The sequence below is a fragment of the Juglans microcarpa x Juglans regia genome, chromosome 2D, assembly GCF_004785595.1.
Source record: "Juglans microcarpa x Juglans regia isolate MS1-56 chromosome 2D, Jm3101_v1.0, whole genome shotgun sequence".
Taxonomy (NCBI): domain Eukaryota; kingdom Viridiplantae; phylum Streptophyta; class Magnoliopsida; order Fagales; family Juglandaceae; genus Juglans; species Juglans microcarpa x Juglans regia.
The window spans coordinates 39888340-39903339 of record NC_054596.1 but is presented as its reverse complement, the minus strand read 5'-3'; the positions used below and the strand labels follow the sequence as shown (position 1 = coordinate 39903339).

General features: G+C 39.8%; 2 protein-coding genes across 8 annotated transcripts; one reads left to right on the top strand and one right to left on the bottom strand.

Annotated features, from left to right (window-relative positions):
- The first annotated feature begins 167 nt into the window (after positions 1–167).
- LOC121248907 (protein SRG1-like) lies at positions 168–9517 on the top strand. Of its 2 annotated transcripts, XM_041147521.1 has the most exons (6): positions 168–482; positions 855–1102; positions 1463–1790; positions 1928–2194; positions 5742–5744; positions 9464–9517. In XM_041147521.1, exons 1-4 carry the CDS (start codon positions 279–281, stop codon positions 2162–2164), a joined length of 1017 nt encoding a protein of 338 aa, XP_041003455.1. In that variant the 5' UTR covers positions 168–278; the 3' UTR covers positions 2165–2194; positions 5742–5744; positions 9464–9517. The 2 variants fall into 2 exon arrangements, with proteins under 2 accessions (XP_041003455.1, XP_041003454.1); XM_041147520.1 differs by lacking the exon at positions 5742–5744 and having other exon boundaries at positions 9461–9517.
- LOC121248902 (arogenate dehydrogenase 1, chloroplastic-like) lies at positions 986–13801 on the bottom strand. Of its 6 annotated transcripts, none has more exons than XM_041147510.1 (3): positions 12598–13801; positions 11060–12057; positions 986–1110 (listed from the first exon to the last, which is right to left on the bottom strand). In XM_041147510.1, the coding sequence occupies exons 1-2, from the start codon at positions 13785–13787 to the stop codon at positions 11094–11096; spliced, it is 2154 nt and encodes a 717-aa protein (XP_041003444.1). In that variant the 5' UTR covers positions 13788–13801; the 3' UTR covers positions 986–1110; positions 11060–11093. The 6 variants fall into 6 exon arrangements, with proteins under 6 accessions (XP_041003444.1, XP_041003445.1, XP_041003447.1 ...); XM_041147511.1 differs by having other exon boundaries at positions 11066–12057; XM_041147513.1 differs by lacking the exon at positions 986–1110 and adding an exon at positions 9667–9831.
- Between the last annotated feature and the right edge of the window lie 1199 nt (positions 13802–15000).

The window sequence follows — 15000 nt, the reverse complement described above, 5'->3', positions numbered from 1 at the left end:
AGAAAATTGACCCTAAAAAAAATTTGAAAAAAAAAAGCACATTTTCTTGCCTTCGAAACTTCGAGTCCAACTACCATGCGCCTATTCTAGCACCTGCTAGTCCAACTTCTCAATTTTATTATTTATTTATTTTTTTTTTATAATTGGACACCACCCAAATTTAGCTTGACAAAAAGAACCACCCTTTGGATTTTGCCTTTGAAATACATATTCTCTAGTGTTGAAGTCAGTCAGATGAACAGAACCTAAACATACAGCCTGCTTCATCACAAGGTGATATGGCCGAATCTGTCCAAGAACTGGTCATCAATGGCGAAGAACTTCCAGAGAAATTTATTCACAAGGATGGTGACGGTGGAGTCTTGGATGTTCCATTGATGGAGGTTCCTGTTGTCGATCTTAGCCTGCTCACTTCTTCGTTGACCAGCAGAGAGGAGCTGGAGAAACTTCGATCCGCTCTAAGCTCTTGGGGCTGCTTTCAGGTCTCACACCTTTTTCTTTTCAGTCATACTACGGAAGCCTTCGTATCTAAATATATATATATATATATATTGATCCTATTTTCTCCGTATATCATAGATCATAAAAAAAACCATATTTCTAAACCAATACTAGCTCAAGAATCTCTGTATCCTGATTTTTCATATGCCCCAATATTATCATAAAAACAGTACTTCAAAGCTACAGTCAAATGAACAAAGTTCTTTGACCTATATTTCAGGCCAATTTCAGAGATCCGGGGGGGGATTGTACTCATATGTTGTATGAGAGATTATTCGTATCTGTATATATATATATTTTTTCTCTGAGTTCCAACCGTGTGCAAAGTATCTCAAAGGTTGATTGTGTTTCAGGCAATAAACCATGGCATAACAAGTTCATTCCTAGACAAAGTTCGTGAAGTAACGAAACAATTTTTCGCACTTCCAGTGGGAGAGAAGCAAAAGTACTCCAGAGAAGTTGATGAAATTGAAGGGTATGGAAATGACATGATCCTTTCAGCACAACAAATACTCGATTGGTCTGACCGCTTGTATCTTACTGTAAATCCAGAAGACCAGCGAAGGCTGAAGTTTTGGCCTGAAATTCCTCAAGATTTTAGGTAACCATCTGCAAAAAAATATTAGTTAAAAGAAATTTCAGTTATTTAAGTGAATGGCTGATGTTCATGATGACTGTTCATCCGTTCAAAGTATCAACAGTATTAAGAGAATAAATTGCTTTACCTAAACAATTATTCAAGTTTTACCTAAACAGGAATATATGCCAAAAAAAAACTTCTGACTTCAGAAAAGTGTGTTAGAAAAGGCATTATGTGAATACAAAGATGAAAGTTATATAATAGAGTTTAGCTTATGTAGTATCTGTTCATCAACTTCGTCTGCTTGGTTTCTTGATCCCAACAGTCAAAGAGCAAGATGCATGTTGAATAATGTAATTTAATCATTCACAAACACTACAGGGACCTTCTTCATGATTATACCCTCAAGATGAAAATGATAAATGAAGTAGTGCTTAAGGCCATGTCTAGGTCGCTGAACTTAGAGGATAACTGCTTTTTGGACCAATATGGAAAACGACCAACAATGACTGCAAGATTTAACTACTACCCAAAATGTCCAAGGCCAGATCTCGTTCTTGGTGTCAAACCACATGCAGATGGATCAGTAATCACCATTCTCTTGCAAGACAAAGAAGTGGAAGGTCTTCAATTCCAGAAAGATAATCAATGGAATAAAGTTCCAATCATTCCTGAAGCTCTTCTCATTAATGTTGGTGATCAAGTAGAGGTAACTAGAATAGAGTAGTATTCAGCAAAAAAAAAAAAAATATATATATATATATATATCAGCAAAAATAACAAAGAGTTGCTTCTCAGGTTTGAAGTGCCTACTGGGCACACTAACTGGTTCTGTATTATATGCAGATAATGAGTAATGGAATATTCACGAGCCCACTACATAGGGTGGTGACAAACTCAGAAAGGGAGAGGATTTCTTTGGCTGTTTTCTGTATTCCAGAATCAGAAAAAGAGATTCAACCGGTTGATGGGCTGGTCAACAAGTCACGGCCAAGATTATACAAGAACGTGAAAAATTATGTAGATATCTACTTCCAGAACTACCAGCAAGGTAAGAGGCCAATTGATGCAGCCAAAATTTAATTTCTGTTATGAAAATCTTTAGTGGTTTGTGTTAGAATGCACAGCGGAAAAGTACCTCAAGCTCAACTTAAAGAATTGCTCCACAAGTTTTTCCAGATTGATAAACTCCAAGCGTTTTCCTTTAGTGGCGAAAGTGTACTACGTAGTATGGAACTAGAGTAACACTTAATCAATCCACAGCCTAAGTATTTTTTTCAAGAGAGAACAAAAAGAGAGAGTATTTTTTCTATTATTTTTGGATCATCAAAAACACAATTGGGGAGGACTATATATAGTCCTCCTCTGCACGGCTGGCCTTAAAGGCCAACCTTCAATTATATTATGTAACGGCAGTAACGCATGGCTTTAAGCCATGCGTTACAAGCAGGAGGGGGGCAGCCCCACGTGGGCGCCCCTCCATCTAATATCTCCCACTCGCACACAGTGGGCATGACTCCAGGTCAGCATCTCTCTAATGTTCTCAATCTTGTTCATACAAATAAATAGACCGTGCGACCACCAAGCACATCTGTAGAAAGGAGGGAGTACATACACCAAATCTCTCCCAGAGAAGACCAGCATAGTAACATCCCTAACGTGTCTGGTCATGTCCTAGACTTATTTGATCGCATCAAGATCAAGCATTTTCGAACCCTCTTGAATTTAAAAAACTCAGAACAATGCTTGACTACCTCCAAATATTTCAATGTGTTCACAACCTTTAGCCGCTACCAAGATGTAGCGTCATTCGTATGACGTCAGCAAACACTATCGAAGATACGATATCGAATAGTCTTCCCTCTACACTCATATCACTCAATTTTGGTCAAACTGCTTTCCCAACAATGCATCTTTAGACCGTATCTATCATGGCCATAGACAGCATGCCAAAGTAGCAAACATTACAACCTCCATCTCGTGACATAGTCAAAAGTAAAGGACATTTTTTAAGGAATGAGACTCACACAGCGAGAAAGAGGGAAACATTTTACTCACTTACTCATATGGTCGTATAAGCACATATAGTATGAAACACATGCTACGGTGGATTTCTCTTTTTTAAAGAGCATATGTCTATATCAACACCGTACAGATCTTAGTCTAGCCGCTCCTTAAGCGTCCAACCCGAATTCCTCTATTTGCACGTCTCCAATGCGTCAAAGAGGAACTCGCATCTGGCTTACTACAGGCTACATGGATGGTGGGGTAACCCATGCATAGTCCTATCAATGGACCTCATCTTAGCTCCCACTAAGGCGACATAATTTTGTGTCAACCTACTTATCCCTTTGGACAAGTACCTAGAGACACAATGTCTCATCTCTACTCGCTACTTAAGCGTTAAAGACGATCGCTCGTGTGAGTGAGCCGATCCAAGCCTGTTGACATATCTTGTGTGTGTGTATTAAAAACAATACGATAAAGACAAAAACTGAATCATATTGTATTAATATCCGAAAGGAAATGTTACATCTTTATGTCATTTGAAACACAAATTACATTTATAGTCTACGCAGTCCTAGATTCTTAACATGAGCCTCGAAGACATCTCTTGCTATAGGCTTCGTTAAGGGATCAGCAACCATGCGACTCGTAGAAAGATGTTTCAGAACCACTTCCTTTTGCGCTATCATGTCTCTGATGTAGTGATATCTGATATCTATGTGTTTGGTTCTTCCATGATACTTTGAGTCCTTAGCATATGCGAGGGCTGCCATGCTATCGCAGAATATTGTCACCGGATCTGATGTATCCGTGCCAATGTCTAAATGCTTGAGGAACCTCCGTAACCAAACAGCTTCTTGAACTGCTGCAGAACATGCTATGTATTCTGCCTCCATTGTGGATAAAGCTATACAGGGTTGTTTCTTGCTGCTCCATGTAATGGCGCCTTGGTTGAGCAGAAAGACATACCCAGTGGTTGATTTACGCTCATCTAGGTCGCTGCCTTAATCGGCATCACTGTAACCTTTTAGTAGCAAATCTGAACCCTGATAGCACAGCACATAGTCCGCAGTTCCCTTGAGATATCGCATAATCATTTTGACCGCTTTCCAGTGAGCTAGTCCGGGGTTTGATTGGAATCTACTCACTAAGTCAACTGCATAGCATATGTCAGGTCGAGTACACATCATTGCGTACATCAGACTACCCACAGCGTTAGCATAAGGGACACGAGCCATCTTTTCCTTTTCTTTTTGAGTCTTAGGACACATCACTTTAGACAAGTTCTCGCTCCTTGCAACAGGAGTGTCAATGGGTTTACATCCATTCATTAGGAAGCGCTCGAGGACTTTCTTTATGTAAGTCTGTTGAGACAAACACAAAAGTCTCTTTGAGCGATCTCTGTAGATCTTAACTCCCAAAATGTATTCTGCCTCACCCATATCCTTCATCTCAAAATTGAAGGATAACCACTCTTTTGTGGCGACTATCAACCCTTTATTATTTCCAGCTAGTAGTATGTCGTCAACATATAATGACAACATAATGAAACTCTTCTTAGACCTTTTGACATAAACACAATGATCCTCTGTGATCATCGTAAACCCATTCGAGAGAATGGCTTGATGGAATCTGAGGTACCATTGTCTAGATGATTGCTTTAGGCCATATATAGATCGTTTGAGCTTGCACACTTTGCGCTCTTGACCTTTGACCACAAAACCAGTTGGTTGATCCATACAGATCTCCTCATCTAATTCTCCATTGAGAAATGCTGTCTTAACGTCCATCTGGTAGAGTTCCAAATCCATGTTTGCTACTATAGCTAGAATCAGGCGAATTGAGGCAAACCTCACCACTGGTGAAAAAGTCTCCTCATAGTCTATACCTTCCTGTTGGGTATATTCTTTCGCCACTAAGCGAGCTTTGTACTTATCTATTGATCCATCCGACTTGCGTTTGACCTTAAGAACCCATTTGTTCCCAATAGTCTTACGTCCTATTGGTAGATCAACCAGATCCCAGACCTGGTTAATCTTCATAGACTCAATCTCATCATTAAAAGCTTTCATCCACTCATCTTTTGTAGAAGATGAGAGAGCCTCATAAATTGTCCTAGGCTCGTCATCATCATGCGGAGCTACCATAAAAGCTTCCCTTCAATCTCAAAACGACGATGGGGAATACTTTCGCGTGTGCTTCTACGCAGCTGAGGTTGTTGTGATTGATTGACAAGTGATGTGCTCCCACTCTGATTCAAATAATTTGTAGGAGCTTGAAGAATTTCTTCCTCATTCTCAACTAAATTCCTTGGAGCACTTTCTTCTTGTTCTACAATCTCATGAAGTTCTAAACTCCTATCAACCTCACATCTACTTGGAAACTCATCTTCAATGAAATCCACATCTCGTGACTCAATCTCAGTCACACTTCCATCAGATTGTTCACCTATTAATACATACCCTTTAGAGTGTTCTGAGTACCTTATAAAGATACACTTCTTCCCTCTAGGGCCTAACTTCCCATACTTATGAGAAAGATTGTGAACAAAACCCGTTGAACCCCATGGCCGCAAGTTACTCAAATTGGGTTTCTCGCCGGTCCATAGTTCATATGGGGTGGAAGTTACTGATTTGGAGGGCACTCGGTTAAGAATGTAGGCAGCAGTCAAAAGTGCATCCCCCAAAAAGAAATTGGTAGGTTTGCTTGCGCCATCATTGACCTAACCATCTCAAGCAGTGTTAGATTTCTCCTTTCCGCCACGCCATTTTGCTGGGGCGTATTCGGCATCGTCAACTGTCTTTTGATTCCTTTTTCATCACAGAGCCTTTTAAATTGCTCAGAGAGATATTCTCGTCCTCGGTCAGTTCTTAGAGCTTTTAAACTCTTGTCTAACTGATTCTCAACCATTCTTAGATATCGCCTAAAGCATTCCAATGCTTCAGACTTATGGGAGATTAAGTAGACATGACCGTAACGTGAAAAATCATCTATAAATGTGATGAAGTAGACACCTCCGTGTCTTGCCCTCACACTCATTGGACCACAGATGTCTGAGTGGACTAATTGCAGTGGAAAAGATGCTCTTGTGGCTTTTCCAAACGGTTTTCTCTTAGCTTTTTCCATTAGACAATGTTCACATGTGGGTAAGATGACCTTAGCGAGATTGCCTATAAGGCCTTCTCTAGCTAACCTAGTCATTCTATCTTGCCCTATATGGCCAAGCCTAGCATGCCATTTATATGAATCCAAATTATCAGATTTAGAAAGAAAAGCAATTGACTCATTTATATTTGAATAATCTAAATTCAATATCATAAAACCGTCTTGTAGAAAAGCATTGCCATAAAACACATGTCCCAAATAAAAGGAAACATAATTGTTTTCAAAAACAATACGAAAACCAAGTCTTAATAGAGTGACTACAGAAAGTAAGTTTCGTCGGATCTCGGGAGCGTATAGCACATTGTGAAGGAAAAGAGTGCGGCCATCCCGCAAGTCCAGCTTGTAGGTACCAAGTCCCAGTACCTCAACGCTAGCTCCATTCCCCACCTTGATATCACGACTCCTAGCTGGAATCCGGCGATACTCAACAAATCCAACTCTATCTCGCGCTATGTGTTCGGTCGCTCCTGAATCAACAGTCCACACAGGATAGGAGTGAGCAACCATCACATGGCTAGTTACAAAAATAATGCGAGAAAAGTCAGTGTACATTCTTTGGCTCAATGCAGTCACGAGCGAAGTGGCCATTCTTTCCACAGTTGAAGCACTCTGATTTCGACTTGTTCTTCCCGCGCTTGCCCCTCTTGCTGCGCTGAGAAGTTCCTGACACCTTCTTAATTTGTCCAGCAGCTACTCCATTCTTAGACTTCTTGCGCTTAGGCCTTGATGCCTTACGCGAACCAGAATCAGCCACATAGGCCGTGTGATTGGGCTTGGCAGCCTCTAGGCTCTCAGCCTCCAATTCCAAGTGACGCGAGACATCATCAAAGTCTTTGATATTCTCGTTATGCATCAGGTTCTGGCTCATATTCTCCCAAGAATTTGGTAGTGATCTTATCACTGCCTGGACTTGCTGTTCATCAGTCAGGTTGTTTCCTGCCGACTTAAGTTCGCGGATCATGGTTGACATAGCCCTAAGATGCTGCTTCATCGTGTGGTCAGAGCGCATCTTATAGGAGTCAAACCTCATGGTTAACCCACGCAACCTAGTGGCTGAAGTTCCACCAAACTTCAACTTCAAAGCCTCCCACATGCTTTGGGCAGTGTCATAGATCTCGAACTCACACATTAGATCATTGTGCATGCTGCTTAACATTATTATACGCGCGCACTGACTTTTCTTAGCCCATTGAGTATAGGCTAGTTTATCTATTTTGCGTTGTTCCGAGGTCCCTTCCCCGGGCTCAGTAAGGGAGTGAGATAAGGCCTCCAAGACCTCTTGCTCATCTAAAACATATTGGATCTTGCGATGCCAAATGTCGTAGTTCTCCCCATCCAATTTCTCCCCTTTGTTTAAATCGGCAACTATACTCTTGGATGCCATTTCACTACAATACGCAAAGAATGGATATTACACACACACCTAAGAAATCTGCCACGTCTATCCAAGTTAAAAAAAAATAATTTAGACATGTCGCAAGATCGAAAAATCGCTAGGCTTCAGAATCATCTCTTGTGCCATAATATCCAATTATTAAATTTTTAACCTAATTCCCGCGCAAATTCAAAAAAAAATATGGGAGAATTAATCATAATTCTCAACCATACTCCCACTATCTTAAGTAGTCATCTAGTCCTAGTCACATGTAAAGACATAACCTACTAAAATTGTAATAACCTTTTGGGCCAGTCTACAAGGACAGCTACTCCAACCACAGTAACATGTTGGGCCAGTCTACAAAGATGGTTCATATAAGACCATTACAGTCCATTTTTCTTGTTCCATCAGTGCATTTACAGTTCTTACTGGGGTCACTGTGGTCTTTTGGCTATACAGTGCATTTACAGTTCTTACTGGGGTCACTGCAATTTTTTTTTCAGTCTATCATTTACACTGACAATTCTAACTAAGACTACTTAGTGGGAATTTTTTCTATTTTATCAATAAAGACTAATGTATAAACATTCAAGCCTAACATTCATAGATGATAAAAATAATCACATATCCACATGTTCAATTCACATATACATGTAATCACATTTAATATAACAAATTAAATAAAAGATCACATGTAATTTAAAATAATGGAAAAAAATAGCATGAATATAACTATATTCACATGTGATCAAATTTAATCTAAAACATAAAAAAAAAATCACATGTAATATAACAATATATCTTAGCATATATTAAGACATGCAAATTTCATCCCCTCCTTTTTTTTTATTATTATTATTATTAAACACTGAAGGGCCGAATGGCCCAAAATCAAATTGGGCCAAGCCCAGCCCGAGTCATCAAAGGAAAGAAAAAAAAAAAACGTTTGAGCTGGGCCTCACGGCCCAAGCCCATGGAAGTAAGATGACCCAAGGGTCATCTTCTTCCTCCATCGGCTACTGCTCACGTGAACAGTAGCCGCTCCACAGCAGCACGCCGCTGCACCTCTGTGGTGCATGCAGCACCTCTCTGGTGCGCGCTGCACCGCGGTGGTGCGCGCAGCACCTCGCTGGTGCGCGCAGCACCACCCTGGTGCTCGCTGCTTCACTGTGGTGCGAGCAGCGCCTTGCGGTGGTGCGCGCAGCACCACTGCGTTGGTGCTCGCAGCACCACTTGGTGCGCGCAGCGCCTTGCGTTGGTGCTCGCAGCACCACCTGGTGCGCGCAGCACCACCTGGTGCGCAACATTTTTTTTTTTTAAACATATTAAAAAAAAGAGGATAAAAAAAAAACACAATACAAATCTCAAGCATATGCGAGAAAATATTATAAACTGGAAGCAATTTAAAAAAAAATAGCTCTGATACCAATGTTAGAATGCACAACGGAAAAGTACCTCAAGCTCAACTTAAAGAATTGCTCCACAAGTTTTTCCAGATTGATAAACTCCAAGCGTTTTCCTTTAGTGGCGAAAGTGTACTATGTAGTATGGAACTAGAGTAACACTTAATCAATCCACAGCCTAAGTATTTTTTTCAAGAGAGAACAAAAAGAGAGAGAGTATTTTTTCTATTATTTTTGGATCATCAAAAACACAATTGGGGAGAACTATATATAGTCCTCCTCTGCACGGCTGGCCTTAAAGGCCAGCCTTCAATTATATTATGTAACTGCAGTAACGCATGGCTTTAAGCCATGCGTTACTTGGCCATGCGTTACAAGCAGGAGGGGGGCAGCCCCACGTGGGCGCCCCTCCATCTAATAGTTTGGAAGCAAAGATGATTGAAAGAATTTTTCAATGGACATAATGGCAACAGCTTGGTTATAGACCTTGTGTCTTACCATTTTATCGTGGCCCCTTGGCCATTAAATGGTAGAAGATGTATTTTTCTTGTACACTTCCCGTATACTTGGACATTGCCTTTTTTTCGTGGATTAATATAACTTCTTACTTATAAAAAAAAATGGTAGAAGATGGATGAATAGAGTTGAATGATGCTGCTTTGATATATCTCACGAAAAGAAGCCTTCCTTCCACAAGAGTAAAAAGCGAACACAAGGGACGGGGGAGTACGTCCTCCCCCAACAGATAAAACTTGCATCCTCAACCGAACTTGCATCCTCAACCGACCCATGTTTCACTGTCATAATCACACTCTCATTAGAACTTGTAGACATGAGAATGACTTGTTGCTGTGGTCTCAGTTTCATTTGGCTGAGCCACCCATCGTTTTATCTTTCATCAAAAGCAGTACACCACTGAGGCACTGAAGCATATCAACAACCTTCTGTTTGCAAGCAGGATTTATATCCTGAATGTTTGCCTAGTACCTTGATATCGTTCTTTTAATACAAATAAATGCTATGAAAACATTGGAAGAGGAATTCCTCTCAGCCCAATGCATGCTCAAAAGAAAGTTGATGCTTTATGTAGAAGTTGATCTAATTTGATCTCTGCTTGACATTTACACACAAAAACTCAAGTAGAGAAAATATTCAAACTTGGCCCAAAAAAAAGAAGAACTAATCAGGAAAAAGATAAGAACTTCATTCATGTCAGAGCTTACATCAGTATGAATAAGAAACATGTTGAAAGGGCACAACTCTTTCCTAACTTACACCTTAACAATTACTTGGATAACTGACACATCAACCAGATTCCAAAAAGTTGAAACCTAAATGGAGGAACAACCAAATATCCTCCAACAAACTAAAATAATCAAAACTTGAGGAAATCAATAAATTTTTGGCAGCTCTATCAAGACTCGTATCGTGCCTAACATTACAGGCCACAATGTCATCTCTAGCCGCCTCCAACCTTGATTCTTTCTTTACCTTCCCTTGTCCTTTTAGTTCCTCAAACTTCAATTAATCGCTTATTACTGGTGCATCCCTTTACCTACGTTACACATAATTATGGAGGTTCCTGTTGTCGATATTTGTTTTAATTTGCTTCATAAAAGAGTGAATATAAGAAAAAACCAAGCCAATGGCTCCAGAAATTCTGAATGAGATTTCATCCAGCAACCAAATTTTAAAAGAAACAAAAATCGAGAGGACAGTTCTAGACAATGGAGAGCAGGATAAGGGGCTAAACTAAAATTTCAAACCAGCTACTAAGAGCACACCATATTTGATAATAGAATGTTGAATCCTCAAATTGGATTTTATTTTCCAAATCTAGGTACAAGCAATGACACAACTAAGGATCTGAATATTGCATATAAAATCTCAAATAAATATATCTGCCTCTAGTTACACGCAGGAAGCAATCTAGCAAAGCCAAACTACTTGAACCTCAAAAACCTCAGGGTTCAAACTTCCGAATCATTGCTTTTATTTAATTTTTTTTAATTCAAGAAGACGTACGAGTACCGCTTGCCAAATGGCGGGAACATGGAACTCAATTGTTTTGGACAGTCTCGAAAGAAGATGCCAATGCAGCACTGCTTTGAGATACTTGTGGCAACATTTGTCTTTCCCACGAAATTGGGAGCTTCTCAGCATTTTCAAACAGTTGCTTCCGAAGAACACCATGTAACCGCCCAAAGAGCTGCTTCTTCAACAATTCAAAAGAATGGTCCAACCTCTCTAGCTGTTCCATCGCATTTACATTGTACATGAACAAGCCATAGTAAAGGTCAAAGCTATCCCCTGCAGTATTCTCCACCAAACTCAACAGTGTCTCGTAACCCTTTGTGTTAATTGGTGTTGACTCCAACCCTAACTTTTCCAAAACCCTTCCCATTGTGTGAGTGATGAACTGTGACCCTGCCGCATACCAATCATGCTCTGCACAAGACATTTCCACCATCCGGCACCCTTCTCGTGCAAAAATATCAAGAAACCGGTCGCACCGTGATACTCTTGATTCCTGACTTCCAACCCTAACCCTATCATAAACAAAAGAAAGATCATTCCACCCATTTTTACCACTCTCGGGTCCAAACATAGGATGTGTGCAGAGAACGTCAAAATATGGTGGCAGATTTTGAAGAAACAAACTTCTTGGAAATTCTTTCACAGAAAGTACATCCACAAACAGAGTACTCCTTTTCAATCTTTGAAGCGGCAATGACTTCAGAACTTTCTCAGTAGAAAGAATGGAAGTACAAAGAAGAATCACTTCTGGATGCTCTTCACAAAGATCATCTGCATCAGAGAAGTAAGAAACCCCTAATTTTTTAGCTATATCAGAGTAGTCCGATCTAGAATACGCCAAAACCGTGTGCCCTTGGCGTACAATGGTCTTTGCAAGGAACTGACCAAAGTTTCCAAATCCAACTATTGCAATTTTTAGTTTCGAGTTGTCATCAAAGCGCTCAGAGATCTGCCCTTTGTACTCGTATGGTTGAGCATCCTGAGACCTGAAAGTTCGAACTAAAACTTGATGAAAAATCATTGTGAGTATTGTGTTTCTAGCATGACTCATGCCCATCCCCAAAGGACTTCAAGCCCACTATTTGTCCATGTTGATTGACCAAGTTTTGATGTAATCCCACCAATAGCCAGAGAAAAGGGGAAAACTTTTCACCGCATGATCTCAGCGATTGCTAATTTGAACTTTGAACACTAAAAAACAATAATAATATATAATAATAATAAAAATGAACAAAATCTCAACCATCATCTACAAGCCCGTATTTATGGCCTTTAAGCAGGAATTGCCATACTCAGAAAGAATCTCTACACTCTGGTCGATAGCACTCTTATTGTTTCAAGTTTTAAAACTTCCTAATGCTGAAAAGATCAGATTTACACCAGACATACTCAAAGCAACTTCTTCTCTCCAAATTTAACACCAAAGAAAGCGACTGATGAAATAACCCAAAATCGACTTTAACGCGAAACTGATCGTCAGAATTAAAAGGAACTCCATACCAATTTTAAGTATTTACGAGTTTTACCTCACAACCAATGCAGAAGAAGACAATGCAGCACCATTTCCAGGCCAAGCGTAACTGTCCTGCAAATCCTGCACCTTCTCAAACAATTGTTCCCTCACCACATTATGCAACCGGCCGAAGAGCTCATTCCTCAACGCCCCGAAAGCCAAATCCAACCTCTCCAACATCTCCAAAGCGCTCTTATTGTATATGAATAGCGCGTAATACAAATCAAAGCTGTCCGCGGCCGTGTTCTCAACCAAACCCAACAAGGCCTCATACCCCTTGGTATTAATCGCCGTGGACTCCAAGCTGAACAGCTCCAAGACCCTCCCAACCGTATGGGTAATAAACTGCGACCCCGCCGCGTGCTTGTCGTGCTCCTCGCAGCACATCTCCACCATTCTACACCCTTCTCTCGCGAAAATATCAAGGAACTTCTCGCACCGCGAAATCCTCGATTCTTCATCGCCAACTCGAACCTTTTCGTAAACAAAGGCACGTCCGTTCCAGTTGTGTCTAGCGCTTTGGGGTCCGAACATTGGGTGAGAGCAAATCACATCGAAATCGTCGGGCAAAAGTTCGAGAAGTATGTCTCTGGGAAACTCCTTGACAGAAAGAACGTCGACGAACAAGGTGCTACGCTTGAGTCTCCGGAGAGGGAGGGAGCTGAGGACCCATTCGGTGGAGATTACAGACGTACAGAGCAGAATGACTTCTGGGTGTTCTTCACAAAGGTCGTGGGGGTCGGAAAAGAAGGAAACGCCGAGGGACTTGGCGGCGTCGGAGTAGTCAGAGCGAGAGTGGGCGAGTACGGTGTGGCCTTGGCGGACGAGGGTGGTTGCCAGGAACTGCCCGAAGTTTCCGAAGCCAATGATGGCAATCTTGAGAAGCTGGCTGGAGTGGAGATGAGCATGATGAGCGGCGAGCTTGAATTCATAGTCAAACGGCTGAGGAGCGTCGAGGGCTCGCACGCAGAGTTCTCGGCGATGGCGAAGAGAGAAGATGGCAGCGTGGTTGTTGAAAGTGATAGAGTGTCGCAGATGGCAGAAACGGAGAGATGCTTTGGGCTGTGTTGATGGTAATGAAGGTGCTGCATGCGGCTGGTGTAAAGGGTGGAGAGTGAGCATTGGTGGAGCTAAGAGAGACGACACTGACTCAATTGACCAGAGAGAGGCTGCAGGCGCACAGAAAGGATCGTTCAGCTTCATTCCAAGCTCCAATTGATCTCCGTGGAGCGACGGTGCAATGCAGAGCAGGGTCAGTGCGTGTTCGTTTTACGACTAGATAAAGGGACGGTGTCTGTCTTTTCACTCGTATTTATTTAATTTATTGGCTTGGTTATTCATTGTATACATCTTGGTAATTAGGTGATTGGGAAAAGCTTGTTTGATTACTTGATTTGTCCATTTGTTTTGACGGTCGGTCATTTTTTATTTTTTTTATTTAATAATTAAGAAAATAATTTGAAATGTATTAATATATTTTTTTATTTTTTTAAAAAATAAAAATATATTAAAAAAATATAAAAAAAAAAAAATTAGACGGCACGCTCAATAATAAATACTGAGCGGCAGAGTAACATTACCCGTAGGTGATTTGGATTTTTTTTTTTTATGCTAGGACTTTAAATTCTTGGTATTTTTTATTTTTATAATTCTCAAATATACGAATGTAGTTATGATTTTTTCTGTTATAAGTGAAGATTATTTCAATAAATTTGTAAAAAAATCACTATAAAACATGTGACTCTGCCCCTTCTAAAAAAAAATTGTCGTGATGAAGCAACTCGACTGACAACGGCCTACAAAGTGGGTCATATGATAATAAATACGATGTTTTCCTACCCTCTCGACCATATCCAAAATAAATAATTCTATAATAAAAGAGATAGGTACAGCCACGTGCAACTTTGGTTGGTGAATTATGCTCGATTTATTTTGTAATAAAAATAATTTTATAATCAAATATATTACATCTCATCAATACACTTTATTTTAGAGGTTTGATTTTATATAATTTTTTTATAATTAAAACCATTTTTTATCTAAATTAACTTAACTCTTGCTATTAATAATTTTGCATTATCTTTGAATACATATATATATATAGAACGTTTTGCTATTCATTATCTTCATACACCACATATCACAATTTATTTTATTTTATTTTTATTTATTTTATTCTTCTTAAACTTATGTAATTCTTCGATTCATAATCTATATATCATGCATTATTTGGTAAGAAAAAAATAAATAAAAAATAAAAAAATATAATATATAGTATGTAGGGATGATAAATAAATTATATATATATATATAAATAGACCAACACAAACAACGACATATAGAAGTAACAACTAATTTAAGGATTAAATTAATTTATTGTAGAGATAAAGCGAAGTAGAGAGAGAGTAAAAAGTAA

What these genes read in the sequence shown, in the direction of transcription:
- LOC121248907 (XM_041147520.1), top strand. Translation starts at nt 279, where the DNA reads ATGGCCGAATCTGTCCAAGAACTGGTCATCAATGGCGAAGAACTTCCA. An exon ending in GAAATTCCTCAAGATTTTAG is followed by an intron (nt 1,103 to 1,462) that starts GTAACCATCTGC and finishes CAAACACTACAG; the next exon opens with GGACCTTCTTCATGATTATA. An exon ending in ATGTTGGTGATCAAGTAGAG is followed by an intron (nt 1,791 to 1,927) that starts GTAACTAGAATA and finishes TATTATATGCAG; the next exon opens with ATAATGAGTAATGGAATATT.
- LOC121248902 (XM_041147510.1), bottom strand. Translation starts at nt 13,787, where the DNA reads ATGAAGCTGAACGATCCTTTCTGTGCGCCTGCAGCCTCTCTCTGGTCA. An exon ending in TCTTCTGCATTGGTTGTGAG is followed by an intron (nt 12,058 to 12,597) that starts GTAAAACTCGTA and finishes TCGAACTTTCAG; the next exon opens with GTCTCAGGATGCTCAACCAT.